Source organism: Caloenas nicobarica, chromosome 11 (genome assembly GCF_036013445.1).
Source record: "Caloenas nicobarica isolate bCalNic1 chromosome 11, bCalNic1.hap1, whole genome shotgun sequence".
Lineage (NCBI taxonomy): Eukaryota > Metazoa > Chordata > Aves > Columbiformes > Columbidae > Caloenas > Caloenas nicobarica.
Window position 1 is genome coordinate 18800620 of NC_088255.1, and position 23536 is coordinate 18824155.

At 47.4% G+C, this 23536-nt stretch overlaps 1 protein-coding gene across 2 annotated transcripts in view; it reads left to right on the forward strand.

The window, feature by feature from the left end:
* Window positions 1–21064, forward strand: part of GRIP2 (glutamate receptor interacting protein 2) — a 258196-nt gene extending 237132 nt beyond the window's left edge. For both annotated transcript variants that reach the window (XM_065642370.1, XM_065642371.1), the window contains exons 18-24: window positions 2334–2473; window positions 4536–4712; window positions 8077–8230; window positions 11166–11286; window positions 14551–14787; window positions 16520–16666; window positions 19143–21064. In XM_065642370.1, the coding sequence (XP_065498442.1) occupies window positions 2334–2473; window positions 4536–4712; window positions 8077–8230; window positions 11166–11286; window positions 14551–14787; window positions 16520–16666; window positions 19143–19340 (1174 nt within the window). In that variant the 3' untranslated portion in view covers window positions 19341–21064. The remainder of the gene's footprint in view (window positions 1–2333; window positions 2474–4535; window positions 4713–8076; window positions 8231–11165; window positions 11287–14550; window positions 14788–16519; window positions 16667–19142) is intronic.
* The last annotated feature ends 2472 nt before the right edge of the window (window positions 21065–23536 follow it).

Genomic DNA, 23536 nt, shown 5'->3' on the forward strand with positions numbered 1-23536 from the left:
ACAGGCCATCTAAGCTGAAAAGGCTCCAGATTCAGACAACTTAGGTTTTATCTTGACCTTGAATGTTTTTCTCCTTGTACGTGTCTGATCTTACGGAAACCTACAGAGGCAGCTCAGGCTGTCGGTTGGTGTCAAGCGGTGGCTCTCTCCCATGTTAGTCTGTGTTTCTCCTCCTTCAGTGCCTGCTGGTGGCTTTAGCCTGGACCGTGGGACTTGGTTTCCTTTTTCTTGGTGAAGGGGATGTGCCTGAACAATACTGTTCAATTCTGGTTGAAGGCGTAATGGTTCTCCAAGAGCAATTTTGGGTTATCACTGGCATTTTAAAGTGCCTGACCAGACTCCTCTAGTGCCACCTGGTCAAGTAGAATGGGGGTGGCTGCAGGAGGGTTTTATCCAGGAGTGCTCAGCACCAACCCGTCTTGGCAGAGGGGAGGAGCGATGGTGACCCTGCCTGTGTGCCAAGAAAATCCCTCCTACATGTGTACAGCCACCTCTTCTCCAGTGCTTCCTGGGAAGTGCCTGCAGACCCTTTTTCACCTTGTGACTTACCCGTTGCTCGATTCTGCTCTTGCACATGTCCTCTGAGCAAGAAGGGACACGGAGCACTCAGCTCCTTGGGCTGGTTTGTGTTTGAGGGCAATTAAGGACTTGTTGGTGATGATGGAGAGGCACAAGGGTCATTAGCTAGAAACAGCTTTCTCTGTGTCTCCCACTTGGCCTCTGTCTGCTGGCCCTCACAAGGGTGCCTGGAGATGGCCAAATTAGAGGACTGGACTTCGATTTACTTCCCCCTCTTGAAGAAAAGTACCTGGCTGAACGAGACCTTTCTCTTTAATGGTTCCTGCGTTTTTACCTGCTGAGGGACTTCCACAGTTTCTGCAGAGCAGTCGTGTTCAGAGGCAGGTGGTTGGGCTGGTGTCTTGGGTAGGAGATGTGTCCCCATGCTGGGCTCAGGGCTACGCAGGAGGCCCTCAAATGCTGAACCACTGCAGCGAGCAAAGGATCACATTTAAACTGCCAGCAGTTAAGCTTGATTTTTTTTTTTTGGACTACGTAAATGAAACTTTAAAGACTAATATCCCCGTTCCTGTTTGATCTGTAATTTATTTGAATGCTCACATTTTCCCTGGGGGCTTGTTCAGGCTGGTTTGGGTGGGACAAGACAGACATCTAGTGGCTGCTTGGCAGGGCTGTGCCACTGTCCAGGCATCTCAGCAGCAGGAGCAGCGAACTGAACAGTCCTGCCTGCTGTTGGGCTACATTTCCCGATTTGCTGCCCCTATAGTACATGTTTTACAGCAGCGCATCTACAAAAGTTTCACATTTCAGGGAAAGACAAGTAGCTCTTTTGCCTGCGACAGTGTATAAAATCCTAATCCTGCAGGAGCAGCGGTCCAGTTTGGAGATGTAACCTGAGAGAGGCACTTTGCCATCGACAAAAAGATATTACAGTCCGAATTTGCATCTCCTCCTGGCTCGATCACACAAGTTCCTCATCACTAAACCTCACGGCACTGCTGGAGGAGAGGATTCTGTGATTCTGTGATTGCTGCTCCTGCTTGCTGACGTTAGGGAGCTGGAGTGTGAGTACGCTGAGCTGGGTCCAGCGAGGTGAAGTGAGCCCCTGTCTGTGGGCAGACACAGACAGATGGAGCAGAGCAGGAGAATTGCATAACTTGTTAGGGTTTTTTTTCCCTGGCTGTTGCTGAAACCTGAGGATTTATTTAGCTGAGAGCAGAAGCCAGTGGTGTAATGTGCCTATGCTTAAAACACGGTAAACTCTTCCAGCACGCTGGTCCTGATGGAGAAAGTCACAGTGGTGCAGCTGTGTAGGGGTGAGCTTTAAACACATCGTGAGCTGATCTGCAACTGGTTCAGCTCATGCTTGCACACATAATCTGTGTGTGTTGGGCTATTTTTTTTTTTTTTAATTAATGGGTTTCCAGGTTTGTCTAATCATTTCTTTCCATCAATGTGAACATCACACACTGGAAATACTTGTGCTTTAGCACACAGACTCCCTTGCTTTGAAGAGTTTTGACTGTAAGCTGGTCTGCAGCATCAGTTCCCAAGGGGCCTGGGACCCAAGGAGTGTATGTGTTCCTGTGCATATATTTATGTATATATACAGGGGGAAGGTGGAAGGGGAACCCAGATTCCTGGTAATGGTGATGAAGATGAAATTATGAGTATACAGTGTACCAAGGGGAAACCAAGACATATTTGAAAGCGCTGAGAGTTAATATGCTATTGCTTCAAGCGACAACTTAATGACATGCCTCGCAGAGGCAAATTGCTTCTCTGAGGTTTCTAATGGCGCCTTTTCTCCCCAGAACCGGAGCCATCCACGTCGGTGACCGGATATTGGCCATTAATAACGTGAGCCTCAAGGGCAAACCGCTGAGCGAAGCCATTCACCTGCTGCAGATGGCGGGAGAGACGGTCACGCTGAAGATCAAGAAGCAGACGGAGAGTGAGTTGGGGGGTCTGGTTTGGGGTGGGGGGCGAAGGTGCACCCCACCAAGGACCCTGGGCGACGGAGCAGGTACCACTGTGGGTTTTCCGTTTTGTGTTGGGGGAAGGTGAGACAAGGCAGTGTGGTCAGCGGCAAGGCTGGGGATAGAAGGAAAACATGGACTTTTTTTGCTTACAGATTTTAAAAAAGGCAACTCTCTGTGGTACTGGGGAGAGATTAGACAGCAGGTTTATTGGAAATGATAATTTATTTTCAGATTGACACCTTGTGCCATTGACGCCATTCTCTGTGTGAGCGTTTCACACAGAAGTGAAGCAGAAGATGATTTTAAAAGTAGAAGAGTGCAGGGGGTTTTTTATTTGTTTTGTTTTTTAAATATAACCCCCCAAAATGAGCAAGGGAACTCTGAACTTACAGAATCATGGGAAAAAAAAACCTCTTTAATTCAACTTTCTGAAAGTGATTGGCAATAAGTCTTTTATGCCCCTTTTCCTGGTTCTGGGCCCTAAGATCATCTTTCAAAGCATCTACTCTCACTCTAGAAATCCACTTCTCATTTCCCTGCCAAGCTCCCTGTGGCTGTGAAGCTGTTCCTCTTGACATAATATCAAAGAGCAGTAGCGTATTTAGTACAGACAAGCCACTTTTTGGGAGGACAGAGAGGGGAGCATCTGCGAAACCAGGGAACATGCAAAGTTTTCTCTTCAACTTCTTCAAAGTCGCAGCCAAACAGAGATTTTTTTTCATCAAGTTCAGAAAGTGGCAGGTAAATTCTGACTGCATTTCTGTCTCTTCCCACATCCAGTATTCTCTGTCTTTTTTTTTTTTTTGTGGTAGCACAGGGAAATTGATTCCTCTTCAAGAAACCCCAGTCTTGTTCCCTGCAGCCAAGTGTCTTGATCCGTGTTCTGAAATACTCTTTTTTTTCCCCTGCTGACATTAGCATTGTCACAGCCACTCGCTGAAATAATTGACATGCAAGTGCCAGTTGGAGACTCGTTAATCATTCTGAGAATGAAGCAGGTGTAATTGAAATTTCAAGGTAATCTTGAGTTAATCATGGTGAGCAATCTTCTGAATACTCGGAAAACAGGGACTTTCAGGACACTGGGCTTTGTTTGGTAAAATAATCTGTCCTCGTTGACAATTGCAGACTTTCAGAGGGCTTTTTAACCCGACTACTGCAAATTGGAGATCCAGGGTCTGGATGGCTAACAGCATCTCTAATCAACAAGGACTTTAAAATATTCAGTACAAAGAAATGCTTGTGCTGAGAAACTATTTCTTGCATAGCTTTTGCCTGAAATGGAATTCGATATAATGATAATAAGGACCTGTTATTACTAAAATAATGAAAGGGAATGTCTGAGCTTCATCATCCACATTCAGCTTTCCATTTTCCAATCACTAATCAGGGGAAATTCAGCCTCAAAATACGAGGCCCAGGGACTCCACTGTTGTCATGAGACTGCATGGGAGCTTCTGGAGGGGTGGTGATTAACCTTGAATTGATATGAGGCTGGACAATCTCGGAAGGGGGCTGTAACTTCAGCTGTGGTAGTTTGCGACCAGCTTGCATTGTTGTTGGAATCACATTAAAACAACTGCTTGTAGCAGAAAGTTTGCAGGCAGCACCCCGACTAGGTGCTGCTCTAGGCCCTCTGAGAGCAGAGGAGCTTTGGGCTGTTGTTTGAAAGGGCCAACACTTCTCTGGGCAGGGCTGTTTGGAGGAAGCTTCCAAAAGCACAGGAAGATGTTCTTGTGAACTGAGGTTTGGTCCCTACTCTCTCGTATTTGGGAATCCTCACGTCCCCATGATTGCTCCCTACATTCCATGGGCTAAAAACTCAGAAAGGCATTTTTTCTTGATTCAGCTTGAGGTAAGAGTACTGCATGAAATCCTTTCAACTGCATTGTACAGGCCTTTCTTAGGTACTTTTGAAGAACTAAATGGGTACTTCAAAAGACTTGCAGTACCTGGGCTTGCTCCCATGGCAGCGTAAGGCTTTCCACCAGGCTTGCTCTTCGTGCCTGCTAAAGCAACATGTTCTGGTTTCAGAACCCTATCCCAAGAAGTCGGGGAGTATAAATGAAGTGAGTGACCCAGAAGATGAACTGACGGACTCCCAGAAAACTAGCAAGCTGTCTGAGATATACTCCACCACGATTCCTAGCGTGGACAGTGCTATGGAGTCCTGGGATGGCTCTGGCATTGATGCCGGGTATGGAAGCCAAGGTAAGCCAGGGTTGTCTTTTCTCAGGGGCCTCTGGGCCAGGGCGAAGATAAGCAGAGCCTCCAAGCCTGTCTGGAGACTGAACATGAGCCAAAGCCTGTGGTCTGACCACATTTGCATGGCTTCTCGCTTACAGCAAGGAACAAAATGTATTTTAAGGTGCACTCATGTGGTGCTCAGGGTTGGTGTCTGTGTTTTAGGTTTTTATTGGCACATTACTTCTGGCTTATACAGCATCATACTGTTCACAGCATTTTTCAAAACCATTACAGTACTTTATAATTCACATAATCAGAGGAAATATTCACTTGCCATATGTCTTACAGAGTCCATAGCTCACTTTTAATTCTCCAGAGAGGCCATGTAGGACATATTAATCCTCTTCAGGATGTTTTAAAATCCGCAAGAATGTCTTGTGACTAGAAGCACTTACTTAACAAAATAATTAAGGTAATACTACAAGAAGTATCTCTAACTCTCCAGTGAGCAATCAGATGAACACATGTCTTTGAGGCCAGGTTTATTCAGCTGTGGCTTCTGGCAGACGTATGGAATTAGGATGGAGGATTTTCTAGTCATGGGAATAGATTTTTACTTGGAGAAAAGCACTGGAAAATAGTTATTCCAGTTCAGATTTAGTGACATAAGCTAGTATTAGCCCATGTTGAAACAAAACAAAACCCTGAATCACCTCTGCAAAAGAAAACTGGTGAAAAGACTACTGCCCAGAGCAGAATGTGAAACCAGGGAGGGATGATGCAGGAGCAGTGTTGCAAAGCACCTTAAGTGTGCTGAGCAAGGTATGTACCTGTGCCCACCGCGCTCTGACTTGGAGAAGTTCAGAGGACAGCACCGCGCATGTGTCTCTTCCACCACGTCTGTGTCTTCAGCCTCTGTTGGTCTGAAGTCTTAATCTGGGAGTGCAGTTGGGACTGGAGGCTTCATTAAGGAGGCATCCCCTGGCCTTCCTAATGCTGCAATCCTTCTCCATCTAATTGAATGTTAACACAAGTTGGACACTGGATTTAGCAAAGTGATTGCTTTTACCGGTAGATTGAGAACGAGTAATTGAGCACAGAGCCCCAGGGAGCGGGGCTGAAGCCAAGTTGCCCAACATCCACAGACTGCAACTTGGCTTCAGGGGCTCTCTCGTCTTCCCTGGTAATTGCATTTGGCTGCACAGTGACATGCCGCTGCTGGCTGGGAAGAGGGATGCTGGAAGGTAGGGACAAGGACACGCATGGTCTCCTGTGGAGTGGCCAGGGAAGGCAGGATGCAGGGAGACCCGGGGGATGCACAGAGCCTGGAGGCTGAACTTGACACCCCAAATGGAGAACTATAGATTGGGCTGTGCAGCCTTATAGGTTTTAGGTTCATCCACGGCTTTAGGAAACCGGGCAATGAAGGATTTGTGTTGGAGGGTGTTGGTCTCTTCTCCCAAGTAACAAGTGATAGGACAAGAGGAAATGGCCTCAAGTTGTGCCAGGGGAGGTTTAGATTGGATATTAGGAAAAAATTCTTCCTGGAGAGGGTTGTCGGGCATTGGAACAGGCTGCCCAGGACAGTGGTGGAGTCACCGTCCCTGGAGGCGTTTAAAAGGCGTTTAGACGAGGTTCTTAGGGACATGGTTTAGTGCTAGAGTTGGTTAGGTTATGGTTGGACTCGATGATCCTGAGAGTCTCTTCCAACCGAAATGATTCTGTGATTTGGGCGAGGGAGCTGTGCTGGGCCTGGTGGGAACATGCCACCAGGTGGCTCTGAATCCCAGGGATCCAGCCTGTCTCCCTGGAAGGAGGCGACGAAACCGGTGGCACCCAAGTGACAGCCCTGCACACACGCGTACACCTGCGGTCCCTGACCCCCTGTGCTCAGCCCAAACCTGCTGCAGGGCCCTGCACCCAGGGACCTTGTTCTGCTCTGGCAGGTGGCGAACGCTCCTGACTGCTGTAAGGTGTTGGCAAGCACTTTTGTGGGGTTTTCTCCAGGGCAGTCTAACCTTTAAAAACACACAGAGGAAACACTCAGCTAAGTGAAATAACAGGCCTTGGCATTTTCAAAGGAAGTTCTGGCATTGTCTTTGGGTATTTCCAGCTCTCTTAGCTGTTTGGGAGGTCAAGTCTCCCTTAATTATGTGTTTCTCCGTTACCTCTTCATGTTCGCTTGGCACAGCATGTGATGGAAGCATACAACATTTCTTGGAAAGGCTGTGAGGATTTCTCTGAAATGTTGAATGGGCAGCGGGAGGTGGGCAGGGGACTCAAGCAATTAATTTCCACTGCAGATGGCACTGACACTGCTGAGGAATGCTCTGTTTTGGAAGGTTTCTGTCCAGGCAGCTCCTCCTGAGACCTGGGGATCTTATGACTTGGTAGCGTTGGATTTGCATCTCTAGAGTAAGACACCACAGTACAGAGGAGTCCTTGGGGGCAGATGTAGCAAAACTTGCCTGATTTCATCCTAACAGTCCGTATTGATCTCCTATCAAATGCAATATAGATGAGCCTCCCTTTCTCTGAGGCTGGTAGAGTTTTTCCTCCTGTTGCTTGCTCTTCACACACGTGTCCCTGGAACAGTTTTCTGTCCCTGCACCAGCTGATCCCAGGAGGGCTCTGCTGGCTGTGGGAACGTGCTGGCAGCTCTTGGGATCGGGGCTCTTCCTCATTTACCACTGCTGGGCACATGGAGCTGGTGACCACCACCAGGTACCCTCAGCACCAGCACACTTGTCGAAGGGTGGCTGTTGCTTCTGGCTGCTGTGGATGTCATTTCTTTGCTTCCATCCTTCTATGTCCTATTACTTTTTTTGTGCTTTCCATTAAGTCCCAAAGACAGTTGAGAACCTAAATCAAGATTTTTTTTTTTTTCCAAGCCTCCAAATCCTTCAGAATGAATGGGGCTGGGCATGCTGAGGGAGGCTTGGCAGCATCTTCTCTTTACCCTTTGAAGGACTCGCTGTATTTAAAGGTGGTTGCTTCAACAGCACGATTTCTGTTGGGTTCAGTGTGGAAAAAGGAGCAGTTTACTATGGTTGGAGCTGGCTGGGGGCAGGATCTGCATCTGTGGGTATGTGTAGTCTCAGGTCTGTGGATCTCAGACCCACACCACAAAACTAGTCAGGAGTAGAGGGGCAAAGGAGAAATGAGACACCTTATGACAAGATCCTGAGAAGCTGCTTTCGTTAAAGCAAGAAGAGATGGGAAGACCAGCCCTTTTGGATGACTGAGATGGGAGCAGTGTGCAATCTATATCACCTCAGGTTTGGGACTTGGGGAAGGAGGCCCTCCTGGCTCCGCGTGACTTACTCCATTTGGGTTTTCTGACCAGATATTACCCTCTCTCTCTCTCCACCCTCTTTGCCTTCCTTAGGTACGTATATACCTCAGGCTGCAGGCATAGCACTCCATCCACATGAATGGAGACACAGCAGGCAAAAGAGCAGCACCCCACCAGGGGACCCCAGGAAAAATTACCCCTACATGGATGGAAGCTTCAGTGAAGACGACTGGGACAAGCCCAGCAGGTACGGAGTGGTGGGAGGAGACAGGGAGGCATAATCTGCTAATGTGGGTGTCACTGTGTAGGGACAAGGGGGCATGGGAATGTGGTGGAGTGGCCAACGGTGTCCCCGTCTCGGCATCAGGCAGCCATGGGGAGGGGTGCTGGGCTGGTGGTCTGCCCTGTTGAACCACCACATTGCCAGGTTATCCTGGGTACAGCTCTGTGGCACCTCTGCCATGGCCGGGTGACATTTGTGTCTGAAGTTAGGGCAGTCTCAGCTGCATGGACCACAGGTTTTTACAATGTCTCATACTCCTGCCATGTAAAGGCTGCAGTATTTTCATAGTTCAGGTGTAATAAATAGGTACGGTCAGGGCTGTCCCCAGGTGTGTTGGCCAGACTTTATGGAGTGAGGATGCAGCTTCACAACAGCTCAGTGTCACAAAGGCCAACCAGAGCTCTTGGATGACTAGTACAAGGTTGCATGTTCAAGTTAAAATCCCCCAAAGCTGTGGCTGGCTGTCTCCCCATCACACTTTGGCCTTTCCAACACCACCACCAAAGCCACACTGAGTGAATATGGTTGAGTTAATCCCCCAGCTCAGCCAGAGGGAGAGAAATCCTGCAACAGCTCCTGAGCCCATGGAGAGGCTGCAGCTGCCCCTTGCTTTGGGTGAAAATCCTGCTGGATCTGCCCTGGCCAGAGGCTGCCCCCGCTGAGGCACGCATGGTGGAAAAGCCTCGTTGCTCCGTAACTAACCCTCCCCTTGACATCCTCCAGAGTCCCCATAGTTGTGTGTGTCATGTTGTTACTGTCGGTTCTTTTTTTTTTTTTCCTTAACTTTTTGTTTGTCCAAACAGAACCCTTAGAACATCTCATGGCCATTTCCACCTATTTAAAGATGATCAAACTGGCCGGAAGGCTGGCAGCAGCGGAGACTTTGTTCTTGTTTTGCCTCTCAGCGAGAGCCGGCTCACCGAGGTCGCTGATCCCTCGTGGCCCTCCCAGCGAGGCAAAGTTAGCAAATCTGAGCACTCCAAGCCCTGCATGTCCCTAATGAGGGCTCCGAGCCCTGATGTCAAAGTACAAGTGAAATGGTTCATGCCGCTGAGCCTTTTTTATTAGGGAGAAAAACAAAATGTTTCTAACCCCGGCTGCCTTTACCCTGGAAAATCCTGCTGACCCCGTGGTGCGAGAGCCCATGCTGATACATCCACGTCCTTGATGTGTTTGTTATATTGCTGATTTGAGAGGCAAGAAATGGGTAACTGGAAGGGACGTTGGCTGCTTTGGGAACCTGAGAGCAGAGGAAGGAAATGAGTAAGGGGAAAGAATTGAAAATTCCTTTTGGGGGGAAATTTTGGTTTGTTTTTATAAAGTCTTGCTGGGTGCTTTTTTGACCTTTCTGCCTGGTGTAAAGGCTACTGTCCTTTAAAAGCTGATGAAAAGGCAGGGGGTGAATTTAAAAGACAATAAGCCATGTCAAATACTGCTCTCTCCAGGCAGGCCACAATCCCGCAAGGAGCAAAAGCATGTGTGTGAGTTGATGCCTGCCACAGACTCCCTTTTAACCCATTGGATGAAAAGCAAGGCATGTGCTAAAGGCTTTGCAGTTAATAGAGATCTGGAAAATGCTCTATTAATAGCCCAAGGAGTCATTATATATTTAATGGAGGCCAACGTCTGTTTGACTTGTACTCGAATAAAATGTTTTGCCTGTGCGAAGTGGCTCTGGTGGATGACCATCCCTTCCCCTCTGGGGTGCCGATGACTATTAAGCCATGCGAGATGCTGCCAGATGTTGCAGAGGTGGAGCATCATCCCTGCAGCTCCTAATAAGATGTGTACAAAATGCATTAGGGCTGCTGTAATGTCACTATCTCCTTGGGGTCTATCTCCATGACACATTAGTGGGTTTATAGTGACCGTGATTTAGCACTGCAGTGTTTCCTTCAAGAGGCTCCTGTTAAACTGAGCGCTGGTGGTCTGTGTTTTACACTGCCTGGTGCTCAGTGAGCAGCGTTCAGTGTCACCCACTTCTCTGGCTTTTTCAGAGGACTTCAGCGTCTTTAATTGCTATTTGCTTTAGAAGTCAGATAACTGACCCTGCCTTGTCATCGGAGATAAGAGATGCTGAAACTACCAAGGTGGGAAATTGCAGAACCCCCAGCAAGAGGCACACGATGTTCACGTTAACATGTGTTTGTACCAGCTTGAAAGAGGTTCTCTCCATCCTTACTCTCTGTTGTAGAGAGAGCTGGTGACAATCTTTACATAGCTCTAAGTGCCATGACTGTTATATAGCAAAGGAAAAAGAGACCTCCTGAAAGTAACAGCTCAGTTCCCTGGCCATCCCAAAGCAAATGAAACTTGGGTGGTATGGGTTATACATGACAAGGTCACTATTGCTGGCTATAGTGTGCGTTTGCTTGTCCAGCCCAGGGGAATCATTTTTATATACATCTTTGCATTATTTACTCTCATAGAGACCTAATGTATTTATCATTTTCTCACCATGTCTGTTACCCTCTGTGTTTTTCTCTCTCTTCTCAGGTGTTCTGTGTCTCAGATCTGAGCTCTATCCCATCAGCCTTTGTACTAACAGTCTCTGAGGCTCCTGGTTTACCCATAACGCATCCTTTTTTCTTTCACTTCTCTATTTCACCAAAACGTCTTCCTAAACCTACAATCTTCCTACAGGCACTTTTTAATTTACCCTTTGAACTTTGACATTGCTACACCAACTTAATTCTTCCTTTGAAGGACACTTGCCCTGTTAGTAAATGCATGGAGGTCTCGTGTTCGGACTCTTGTCTGAAAAGTTCGTATTGTTTGCTTTTGTATATGAAGACTCCTCAAGTCTCTGCTTTTACTGGTGAGACACTTGCTGTAGCCTTGCGGCTTCCATCCCGCTGCAGAAGAGTGCTGACAATGTTTGGTTCCTACGTTACAACAGATACCCCAACCGCCAAAATGGCCTTGAGACCACTCACGAGGATAGTTTTTGGCGTGTTTTTGGAGAAGCTTTGGAGGATTTGGAAACATGCGGCCAGTCTGAACTTTTGAGGGAGATTGAGGTAAATGACTTTCTGAATTTGCTGCTGATCTGACTGTTTTGCCATAAATGTTAGACTGTTTCCTCAGATCTGTTAATTGTCCGTAGCATCCCTGTGCTGCCAGTGGTGTGAAGAAGGGTTTGAGTTTAATCCATGCCAGTGTCTGTGCTAATGGATAACTGTGTCTCATTAGACAGTTGCTTGCGTGCACTTTTTCCCCGAGCCGATGACTTACCCACCAGGAACTCCACGTTCTTTTCGCAAACTGCTGCTGGCCAACAATCTTCATGTGACTGTTGGCAAACCTTCCCCGTCAAACAGTAAACGCTCCACTTGGAAAGACCTTGTCTGTCCAAAGCACTTAAAGGCAAAGCAAAAGGATCCCCCCAAAACCACACTGGGACTAAAGCCTTGGCTTACTTCAAATATAGACGGGCCCAACATCTATCTTGCATTCAGCTGTCGCTCTGCCGGAAACTGTTTGAGCGAAAGAGGTAATTGGAAGCTTTTCAGCCAGCCTTCCCCATGGAAAAATCTGAGAAAGTAATTGCTTCCTGCAGAAATAAAGGTGTTTCCTCTCTTCACAAACCACTTTCTCTTTTCTTTATCCAAAATACTTTGGAGGTCATGTTATTGTGTCCGGTTATAGGATGAGGAGCCTGGATTTCTAAGCTGTGGGATGCAAATAAAGGGCCTCTCTCGAGACTGTCGAGCAGCGGGAAGCAAACCTGCCTGGCAGGATGGGACCCGTGCCGCTCTCCTCCCCGATTCAGCATCCCCAGCCCGAAAGGAGGAGCCAGACCCCCCGAGCTCATCCCTCCCCTGCCTTCTGGGTGCACAGGACTGGGGAGGATTCGCTGGGTCATTCCCTCCATCAGCCCAGTGGGACCGTTTTTATGCACAATTGCATATTGTTTTGGCTTCGGAGAGAAAAGGCAGTTTCTGAATAATTGGAAGTGGAAAAGGAAAGTCCCATTTTGGTCTATATGTGAAAATATGGGTGACAAGGGACTTACTAATTGTTCTTTCCTCCTTGCTCCTTAGCAACTGTAGGTGGGGGAGGAAATCTCAAATTTATGGTGCTGAAGCATGAAAGAGTGTATTTATTATCTTAACTGCTTAGGAAAATGCTGACTTAAAAAAAAAACCAACCCACACAAAAACCAACCCCCCCAGCCTCTGCAAACTGTAACTTTTTCCCTTGATCACTTATCTTTTGGACCTGAATATATTTATAAATGGCTTAGGCAGCCGCTGTCAACTATTCTGAACTATTGTTGACTACTTAGGAAAAAGTATCTCTCGGAAATGATGCATAGATGTTTCTCTTCTGTATGATGGCTGGCATCTAAATGTAAAAGAGGGATTTGTTGGGCTACTGTGAAATGCCAGGACAGAGAAAATATCTTTCTGCCCAGTCCTTTTCCAGGGATCTGTGGTGCAGGGTTTTGTGTACTTTTGATTCACGCCGTTTTAAGGCTTTGGAGCTTTGACAGTTATAGCAATGCTTTAATAAATGTAAAGAAATTTTACAAAAAGCTGGGCACCTCTAGGGTTTTGGTGCATTTGCCACATTTCTAGAATATTTCGTAAAGTTCTGCTGACAAAAGCAAAGTGCTGTGTTTTTAGCAGAAGTCTGGTGGGTGTCAACTGCCCTTTTATTGAATGTGAAGTACCACTGATGTGTTCTTCCCTCCCCATGTGCCCATCCTTCCCGAGGTCTGGTGTGGGATGTGCAAAGCTCGTTGGGACTCTTGCTGTATTTCAGGTTTCTATGCCCCATATGTCCTGGCCTCTCGTGATTTTATGACAGTCACAGATTTATTTTATTTTATTTTATTTTTATTTTTATTTTTATTTTTATTTTTTTTATTCGACCCTTCATGCTCCACAGTTGAAAGAGCATAAGAATCATGCAAGATGGAAACAGGTTCACACAGAAGCAATCCACTCCCAGACTACACAGTATGAGTAGAAACTGGCTTTTTCCAGTATGTTTGGGGGAGAATCTGTCCCTGCTTTGCTTTGAGGGCAGCCAAGACATGAGGAAAAATAATGTGGGGCAGCCACAAGCTGGAGAAGTCCAGAATTGCCCTTTCTGCTGCTTGCATTTCATCCACAGCACCTAGAAAATTGCTTATGAAGCTGCAAGGAGTATTTAAATACCTTGAAGGTAGAGAAGGAGTCAAGTGCTGTAGGAACAGCATGACATTGGGTATGGGCTGGTTACAGCATTTGCTAAAAGGTTTTTTGTGTTTTATCTATCAATATTTAGGATAACCTGGATGGTGCTGGCATTTTCATACTACCGCCAGAATTCGCTCTATTTGCCTTTGTTCCAGCTTGGAGCAAAGAGCTGGAGTGCCTTGATTAGAGATTTAGTCAGATGATATTTCCCATGTGCACAGGAGCAATTGCTCTTTGACTTGCCACGTTTAGCATTGCTGAATTTTACTATCTGCTCCCTGCCTTTCCTTTTCTTTCTTCTACCTTTTGACATTTAATGGGACTGCAGACCCTTGGAGCCTGAACTTTGAAATGACAGCTTTCATTACGCCATTTAAATAGACTTTGTGACCTGGAGCCAGTTGAGGTTCTAGAGACTGGATGCTTGACTCCTTCGTTAGCTTTGATGAATATAATCTCATTAGTGAAAAGCATTGCCAAATGGAGTAGAATCTACTTAGAGGCATCTTTTAATGGCTGCTATCAAGGGTGACCAGGCCTAAATACTACTTAATTTCATATTTTTAACTCAGTTTTGCTCAGTGATGGCTCCCATTTACTGACAGATAAAATCCTAATTTCTCTGCCGAATTGGCCTCAGTGGAGTCCCGGGTTAACTTTCCTGGGCCATTGCCAGCACTGAGCAATGCTGATGGTGAGCTGGAGAGCCAGGCAGCCACCGGTTCTTCTGCGAGACCCCTGAGCTCAGGATGTTCATCCTTCTTGACTACGAAGAAGCACAAGCTGAGGCCTGCCTGGCCCTCTTTGTGTAGAAGAAGTCACAAAAAAATAAGGAGATGCTTCCATCTGAGATAAAGCTCCATGTTGGGGTGGGAGAGCACACATCAGGTCAGCGACAGCCCCGGCAGCGGACTCCTGAGGTTGGGAAATGGCTTTTATAGCTGACTGGAAGTGCTTCTTGGTAATTACTTTTGTGATTAATGAGGACAACGGTGGCCTGCTGTTGTTGTCTGTGCCACCTTTGTTGCTGTGTGGCCCGTATCTCCCTGCTGCCAGCTCAGCAGAGTGTCGTAGTGACTTTGTGCCCTCACCTTACAGGCGTCCATCATGACGGGGAGCGTGCACAACCTGGGCCTGGAGGGCAGCAAGGTGCTCCTGGAGTCTGTCAACCCATCAGGACTGAGCCCATTGAGGAAAGAAAACTCCAGCTGTGACGATGGACAGCCCAAGGGCAGCAGCTCCCCTGCCAAGAAGAATGAGAGGAACCTGGACATGAAGAAGATCGAGAAGGAGATGCAGGAAATCATGTCTCCTACCCCCCTCGAGTTCCACAAGGTCTGTGTTGCCAAGGGTTGTCCGGCTGTGGCACTGCGGTACCTCAATGGTTAAAGCTATAGAAGCTTTGCAACCCTGGAGAAAACCACCTTTGTGCAGAGGGACCCCTAGAAAATGTTCCTTGTTGAAGTTGGCCCTCACCAAGATCTACAGCAAAGGTTTCCAGAGGGTCAGATTAAGAGAAAGGAACAGCTTCAGAGGAGTAACAGGATTTAGTTGCCCTGCTTCGGTGGGGCTCAAACCTGTGCTTTGCTGTTTCCCTTGATTATATGAGATTTCCAGGTCTTCGTGTTCTGGAGTCCATTAATTGGTGCTGCAGATACAAGCAAGAGAGCTCAAAGTATCGCCCTGTGGAGACCCATCAACCCTTTTCCACTGGCATGCTCCATTCAGTGGGCCACTTTTCTTATAAAAAACCGCTTATAAGAACTTAAAAATAACTTATTTTCCCTCTCTTTCCACTCCATCCCCAGCCTTTCATGAAGGGCTGCAAATGGTAGGACTTTAGGGCTGGGATAGTTGTTTGAATTCAGTACCCAGCTGAATGTTTAAGCCAGTTTAAGCATGGTGCAAGGCAACGGTAATTAGAAGAAGTAATTAACTGTAGAAGCTGCTGATGCAGAATGCAAGCAGGGAAGGGAGCTGGAGAGGTTTCAAAAAATTTGATTGCCTTTTTCTTTCCTAGTGTGACTTTAGAACGAAACCTGCAGTTATGGTAGATGGAAAAAACAACTTTTTCATGTTTCATCTGCTCTTGTCCTCAGGGCATGGCAAATGTGTCTTTAAATAAAACTCCTTTATACCTGAAGGAGGAGAGGTGTGTAATTAGGCATGTTAAAGGGTGACGCTTCATTCTGCTGGAGCATCTGGTGTTGACTGTGTTTGGAGGTGAGGTTGAGGCCACGTGGGCTGCTCCTGTGTATCATCCTGGGCACTGTTCTTCCCAGGGAACGCACATCCGTGAGGCTCGCCCAGCCAAGAATGTGGTAGAGATGCACTCCTAGTTCATGGGAGGCAAAGGGACATTTTGGTGGGGAGCGGAATCAGTTGCCCCTGGCTCCCAGTGCTACCCAGTGGCAAGATACACTTCCAGCAGGGCACTCCTCCTTTAGACAAGGCCAAAGCGTGATGTGCTCAAGGGAAGAGTCATGAAGTTACCCAGTTCTTGTCCTCAGTACGTCAGCACTTACTGATACAAATTTTCTGAAAAGAACTGGTGAATAATATGGAGAAATGTAGATGATCTTGCTGAGTGATGTGTTAAAAATGAGCTGTCTTCACATTTGACACGTTATTTTGAAAATTCTTTGAGAACACGATCATTTTTCATGTGCTGGTCTAGCATACACAGAGGATGCACAGCGTAACTTGGGCCAGGGAAAGTGATGCTCTTTTAATAACACTTACTCTGTTGATTCTTGGGTTAGATGTGGCAGCTCAGTCTGTATGACACTGCTTGCGTTTCCTTCCACGTCCAAGGGAGAGGGACTGTCACGTGCTTGGTTATATACCAGTCACCAAAGCGCTTGTCCATGCGATCTACCTAAGCTGATGGTGTCTGATAAATAAGGCTTAATCTGTGTTAGCTGCCCAGGCTAAGAAAAATCTGCCCAGGAGAGCAGAATTGTTGTAGGTCTACACACATTACCCGTGCCATTCCTGCCCTGCCAACCCTGTACATCACCTCCTGCCTCTGCTGCATTAAAACACGTGCTCTGTTTCTCCCCTCCAGATGACACTCCACAAAGACCCGGAGAGTGAAGACTTTGGATTCAGTGTGTCGGACGGCCTGCTAGAAAAAGGTGTCTATGTAAATATGGTCCGTCCGGATGGGCCAGCAGATCAGTGTGGCCTCAAGCCATATGACAGAGTGCTTCAGGTAATAAATGCAAAATGCAGTTCTGGAGGCTGGGACGGAGTGAATGAGTGGCTGAGAGGAAGAGCGAAGTGAGACCCATCCATGGCAGCACTAACTTTAATGAAAGGTAATAGTTAGCCAACTAGGTGAGCACTTAGCTACCAAGTGCTCAATGAGAACTGTGTTTTATAATGAAAAATCACTAGGTAGTACCCCCAGGCGGTACCCCAAGGTTACACCTATTCCAGGACACAGCCTGCCCGGCACTGGCCTTTTCGAGCTGGGGTAGCTCAAAACAACTGAAAAGCTGTGTTGCTTCCCCCTCTCACCCTCAGTCCTGTTCCCGTCATGTTAGAGGGTGATTTTTGGATGAACTGGACTGTGTTGACAAATATGTGTTCTGCGAAGCCCCCTGTGGAGTTACGTGGTGTTCATGAAGTTCTGTGCATGCCTTTGACAACTAGAAGAGTTTTCTAGGAGACACACCCTTCAAGCAAAGTGTTTTTCATGGATATTTTTCTTCGAAAGATACTTGATCTGAAATGGCTGATGCAGAAACAGAACAAAAACTCTGGTCAAAAGCACAGTCTGTAATAAATGTGACTCGGGCATATCACACCACCAGAGGGGACAGTAAGAGCATGATGAGTTTCGGAGATTGGAGAGAAGCTTTATATGGATGAGAAACAACTATTTTAGCTTTGGGGCAACTCAAACAGCAACTGAGAAACTGCAACCCCAATGGAAAAATTGCCACCATTTGGAAGTGCAGATATTGTGACCATATTTGGAAACACTCAGAAAGATGTTTAGTTTTACTAATTTATAGGTGGGGGTTGTTAGCAGTAGGATTAGAGCCAGTATGTTATGTACATTAGGTAACTGGAGAACTGGCAGCACTGTGGGGAACCTTGTTTAAGCTTGTTATGGTCTCCAGCCAGTTGGCTGCTATACAATTATTCCTTCTCAGCTTCAAATAAAAGATGGTGCAAGAATGAACAAGAAGCTAATTAGGCTCTGGGCTGCCTTTCTGTTGAATGTTCGATGTGTCGCTTTTGACGAGTGCCAAGTGCTCTGGGAGGTGTGCCCAAAATCTTAAAACAGAGCGGTGTAGAGACTTTCGACGCCCCCCTTCCACATGCTGTGCTGCACGGCTTACACCTCCGAGAAGACAAGGTGATTGCCATCACGGTGACGTGCGGAGTTGTGAATGAGGGATTGCAGACGCGGCACAAGCGACTCCTGTCAAGAAGGAGAGAGATACATTCCTTCACAGCGCTGCTGATGATATGGGCATGATGATGTGCTTGAAGGCCAGCGAAACACCTCGTCCCTGCTGGAACAGACCCCCTGACTCCTGGCTGGCTGGATTTGTTGGAGCACGGCGTTGTGCTAGTGGCACTTGTGCCATGGAACTGCCTGGCTGGCGCAGAGCAAAGGCAGAGCAAGCTGCTGGCTTAACTCTCCACATGTGGTCTAGGAGTCGTCCTTAGTTACTGCGCTGTACGAAGCAGTATTGGGGCCAACTGTGTGGACACCAGCTAGGGCAGGGGGACACTGCTACTGTCCCAGAGCCCAGCTCCGTGGGCATGTACTAATGCTGGGAAAGGGTTTTGGATGGAAGGGACTCATCCAGCCCTTACCCAGAGAAGGAAGCAACACCTGGCCCCAGGGGTTATGTTCACTCCAAAGGTGGGTGGGAAATTCCTTTCTCCTTTCCCTGCTTCTCCTCCCCATGCTGTTTGCCAGCCTCTTCCATCCCAGAGCTGTCGTGGCACCAGGCCCAGATGCTCCGGTAGCTGTAGGTGAGAGAGCTGGAGTGGTTCTTGCAGGTGATCCAGCCTAGAAACATGCTTGAAGGTCTGCAAGAGACAGCAATAGAAGTGCTTTCACTGCTGAATCCTGCAGAGAGAATTTGCAGCCGCCTTCTGAGTCCATGTGAAATGCATCCAGGCTCCTCTGAAATGAAGGATGTAAATGGAGAGAGCAGAAGCAGAAGCTCTGTAGTATAGTCTCAATTTACTGCTGGCTGAGCTGGAAGATGGTTGGCAGAAGCCTGAGGGTCTGAGCTGTGTTTATTTTCTAGGTGCTGAATACACTGCATCACAAACTTAAGGCCAGTAAAAGCCATGATGGCAAAACTAATAATGGAAAATGGCAACCTTTCCCCTCAGGCTTGAACTGGAGAACTAGTTTTGAGCCCTGCAGTATTTAATACTTGTAATACTGCCCCAGACACTGGGGATCAGGGTTTTTGCCTGATCCAGGCTTCTTTTTCGCTTTCCTCTGATGGTTATTGCATGATTTCTCAGTTAAGCAAGGATGCGCTCAGCCTGAAGGGACTGCCCCTGCTCTGCCGTGAACCTGAAATCAGGGACCCTCAAGAGTTGTGTGTTTTCACAGGTGTGGGTTTAGCACCAACCTTGCATTTTCTGACTAACAAACATGGTCTTTCTGTTGTTCCTCCCCATGGCACGTCCTAAATCCATCCCGGCAGGTAAACCGCATCCGAACGAGAGACTTTGACTGCTGTCTGGCCGTTCCCCTGATTTCAGAGGCTGGAGATAAGCTGGACCTGGTGATTAGCAGAAACCCCTTGGCACTGGCTGCCAACGCTCCCTCGGAGGGGACGGGAGAGCTGCCGGCACAGGCGGCCCGCGGCACCGAGGTCAAGGCGAGCGTCCAGACACTCTGAGCCACGGGAGCAGAGCGGACGGTGCCCGGAGCCTCTGCTGAGCTATTGTGGTATTTGGGGTGTTTTTCCTGGTTTTTTTGCACTGGTGTTTGTAAATGCTGTGTGTACCATAACCTGCAAGTGGGGAGGCGGGTCTTCAGTGAGCTGTCGTCTGTAGACAGCTAAATGTTGCTGGGAAGGTCAGAGCTGGATGCACATCTCAGGCCGTGGGCAGTGCTGGCGGTGGGACGAGCTGCCGACGGGAGGAAGGAGCGTCCACCGGCATCCCCCTGCGGGCCGGCCGTCGGGGTGCGTGGGGTCCTGCCTCCAACACCCTCCTCACCCTGAAGGCCTTGGCCATCCTATAAACAGACATGGTGCTATTATGTTTCTCTTTTGCTTGGTTGATCACATACAGCAAGACTGAAACGCCTTTCCTTTTCTGTTGTGCCCTACTCCATCCTTTACATGCTCCTGATAAAGCGATTTCTGCAACCCCTTGCACTCCCAGTGCAAGGCTGTTTAAAAGGCATTTCAAAATGTACTTGAGAGTGGCTAGATGCGATTCTTGTGCAAAAACTGATATTTGCAACTGCCTCCCGCCAGCCTCATCCGCGCTCCCCGCCAGGGCTGGCTTGCCTGCAGTGGGATGAGGCGCCTCGTCTTGCCATCGATTCCCATGAGCGATGTGGTTACCTGTGCTGGAGCAGATATTACAGAGCAGGTGGCCATACCAGAGGCTAAAGGCCCTGAATACCTGCCCAAATCCCCAGCCGCCTTGTTCATGTGGGCTTTGTGGAGATGCTTGCCAACCTGGTCTGTGCCCACAAGTAAATAGCAGACTAGCGATCTTCCCTGGGCTGTCCCTGATGTTTTGAACTGATAGCGCCTTGTCGTCTCCTGTCAGGCCGTGGCATGAGAAGCCTGTCGTTAGATGGAGGTTGTGTCCTGTGTCCCGGGTGGTGTGTGTGCCCACGGGGGTTTGGCTGCTGGCCCCAGGTCCACCCGCCTTTGCCTGTTGTTGCTTTGCAAGCATGATGCCCTGTGGTCAGTCCCGTCCCTCCCCAGACCCATGGGAAAGAGGGACTGTGATGTTTGCATTGATCTCCTCATCTGCCTGCCCCACGTTTCACGGATTAGCACTTTATGATGATGTTCATGTCTGGGAAGGCTTGGGCATGGTGTGGATGAGGAGCTTGCTTGGTGACCTGGTGCCCACCACCCCCATTCCCTGCTCATCCTTTTGGTTCCTCCATCACCGCCTGCTTGCCAGTCGTTTGCGTAGGGTGTCGGATGGGTATGTGCCACACGTTTGTCACTTTGCTGAGCCAGGACTTGTCCCCCCACTGTCCATCCCCGCGCTACTTTGCGACTCTGTCCCTCTGCGATAGCGCAACATTTCAGGGTGTTTCTTCCAGACACGCGAATGGGCCCATCCAGCTATTTGTTGTTGTAGCCATTTTCTCTTCGAGTATGCAATATCCCATACCATTGCTGCCACAACTAGATAATGTGCCATAATTGATACTGTGGAGCATTGACAGTGCAGCCGAAAGTGTTTTTATATGCAATATTCTGAGCAGTGGAAGCTCACTGGGGCTTCTCATAGGTTTTTAATGAAGACTTTTATTAAAGGCTTTAAAAACAAAAAAGGAAGAAAAACTTGGTCCTTGTATCCCTTCCTATGCATTTTGAATGAAATGAAGATGAAATGCATTACTTAAATGTGTATTTTTATCCATATATTAGAGTGTATTCCTTGTAAAGTATTTTTATATGCTAATTTTCTTATGTATCTATGAAAGCACAATATTTAAAAGTACAGCATTTCAAAGAATATTTTAGTCCTGTTTTGGACCTATTTGTAAATCTCTGTATTTAAATGGGATTGCAATGACTTTGACTTTTTTTTTTTTTAATTAAATAAAAGCAAATGAAATGCGTTTGTTTTGGCTCCTGTCTCTTTCTGCTGGAGGATGGTAGTGCGGCAGCACTCTGCTGCTAGCCCTATTTTAACTTGTTAGAAGGACAATGGTTACAGCATCACTCGCAGCTTCACTTTGGTGACACTGGAAATCTCGCTGGGTTGAAACCTTGGCTACTTCATGACAAAACGGAGACCCAGAAAAGCACGTGGTGGCTGTGATGTGGCTGTGGCAACTTTTGCAAAGCCGTGGTTTAATCCCTGGAGATGTGTTAGGAAACTGCTGGAGGACGACGTGCTGGCAGGTGGCCCGTCCAATGTTCGGAACCTTGCGGCTCTAGTGGGGTGCCCTGGGGAGCTGTGTTGTGGTAGCTGAAGTCATCCCACCTCTGAAACCAGACGTCCGACAAGACGACGGCCGTGAACACAGAATGTAGCTCCTTGTGTCCCTGGGTTGGGGATTAATGCCTTTGCTCTTACAAAGTGGTTTGGGGCACCTCTGTGCCCCCAGCATGGGCAGAAAAAGTTGGGATAAGGCCGCAGGGAATCTCTGCTCGCCGTCAGGGAAAGGGTGAGCTGCGTTTTGCAACTCTTCATGGCCAAGTGGGTAGCGCAGGAATTTTCGGAGGCTGAGCACAGTGTGGAAATGCTCCTGGTTGGACCCGGGGAATCACTGCCACATAAACAAGCCTTATCTGCCATCTCTGGCCACCCTCCCGGGGCGCAGACTTCACGGCAAGGCCTGTCACACGTTTGGCACCGGGGACTTGCCAAAGCCGCACGGAGCCAACCGAGGCGATGGCAGGTTCAACAACAGCTCGTGCAACGTGACGGCTGGGGTTCCGCTGCGTGCAGCACGTACAAGGTCCAGGCGGTGCTGCTCCCCCGGTATGTGCTGCCCGTCGCCTGGCTGGGCAGCGCGTCCTCCCGCTAATGTCACCTTGTGTCCCGCAGACCGCGGCTGAGGGAGCTGGCTGCAGCCACGGGCAGGTGACAGCCACCCAAGGCAGGTACATATGAAGCTCTTCGGCAGCAGCTCTTGGTGCTTAGTGGCTTTAGAAATTAATTTTAACCTGAGACACATTGCAGCTGCTGTTTGTGCCAGTATCGGGCTGCTCAGACCAGGCATTGCCAACTCTGGCGATGGGACGTGTTGTTAGTGGTGAGGAATCGTTTTCTTTTGCATAATTTTTTTTTCTTTCCTTCTTCTTTATCCCAACCCATGAATTTTCGCACTTTTATCATTCCATTTCTCTCCCCCAACCCATGAATTTTTGCACTTTTACCATTCCATTTCTCTCCCCATCCCACTGGGTGAGGAGTGAGTGAGCAGCTGTGTGGGGCTCAGCTGCTGCCCAGAGTGAAACCAGGACAGACATGAAGTCGGATTGTGAGCTGGGCTTATATATGTGTGTATATATAAAAATAAATATATATATTTTTTAATATTTTATAAGGACAACTCCCCCCACCCTAGTCAACAACCCCACAATAAAGAGTGTTAAAGGAAGAGGTGAGCTACTCAAAGACCAAAAATAAAAACCCACCAAACAAAACATCAAAAAGCATAACTGGTTTATAAAGGAAAGATTTATTTTCAGTTACAAGGTGATTACAAACTCATCTAAAAAAGCAAAGATGACTTAAAAATATCCATATACATTTTTTATTTATCTAAAAAGCAGAACAGAAACTGCAAAATACAAACATTTACCATATACACAAAGGCTAGGGATTTTAGGATTAAATTACACTCCAGGAATTTTTTTTTTTCTAATACAAATATTCCGTTTCGGAACACACAAATGTTTTAAAATGTTTTAAAAATATTTTTAAGGTGTTTTTTTTTAAAAAAAAAAAAGTTCAGATGACATTTTTAAGGAGGTCATCATCACCGGCACCTCCTTGCTGTATGTGCTACTCATCACATTACTGTCATCACAGCTGCTAGGAATTTAAATAGTAATTAATTAAAAAAAAACCACCACCACTGTTTTTAGCCAAATACATCAAATATGATTGACCACCTTTTATAACGCGAAGTCCCTGGCAACATTATCAGGTAACAATCACAACATTACACTGGAGAAAAACAACACCCTATTGAACAACAAGCACTTCAGAACAGGACCGGGATGCTGCGCTGCTGAGAGACCATTGCTGGTTCCAGGACGGGAGCAGATGACAAATGGTCAACTTGCCTCCTCAGGCAAGTTGTTTTTTTTTTTTTTTTTTTTTTTTTTTTTTTTTTTTTCTCCCCAGCCTCTCAACATGATTTTGCCAGTGTTTATAT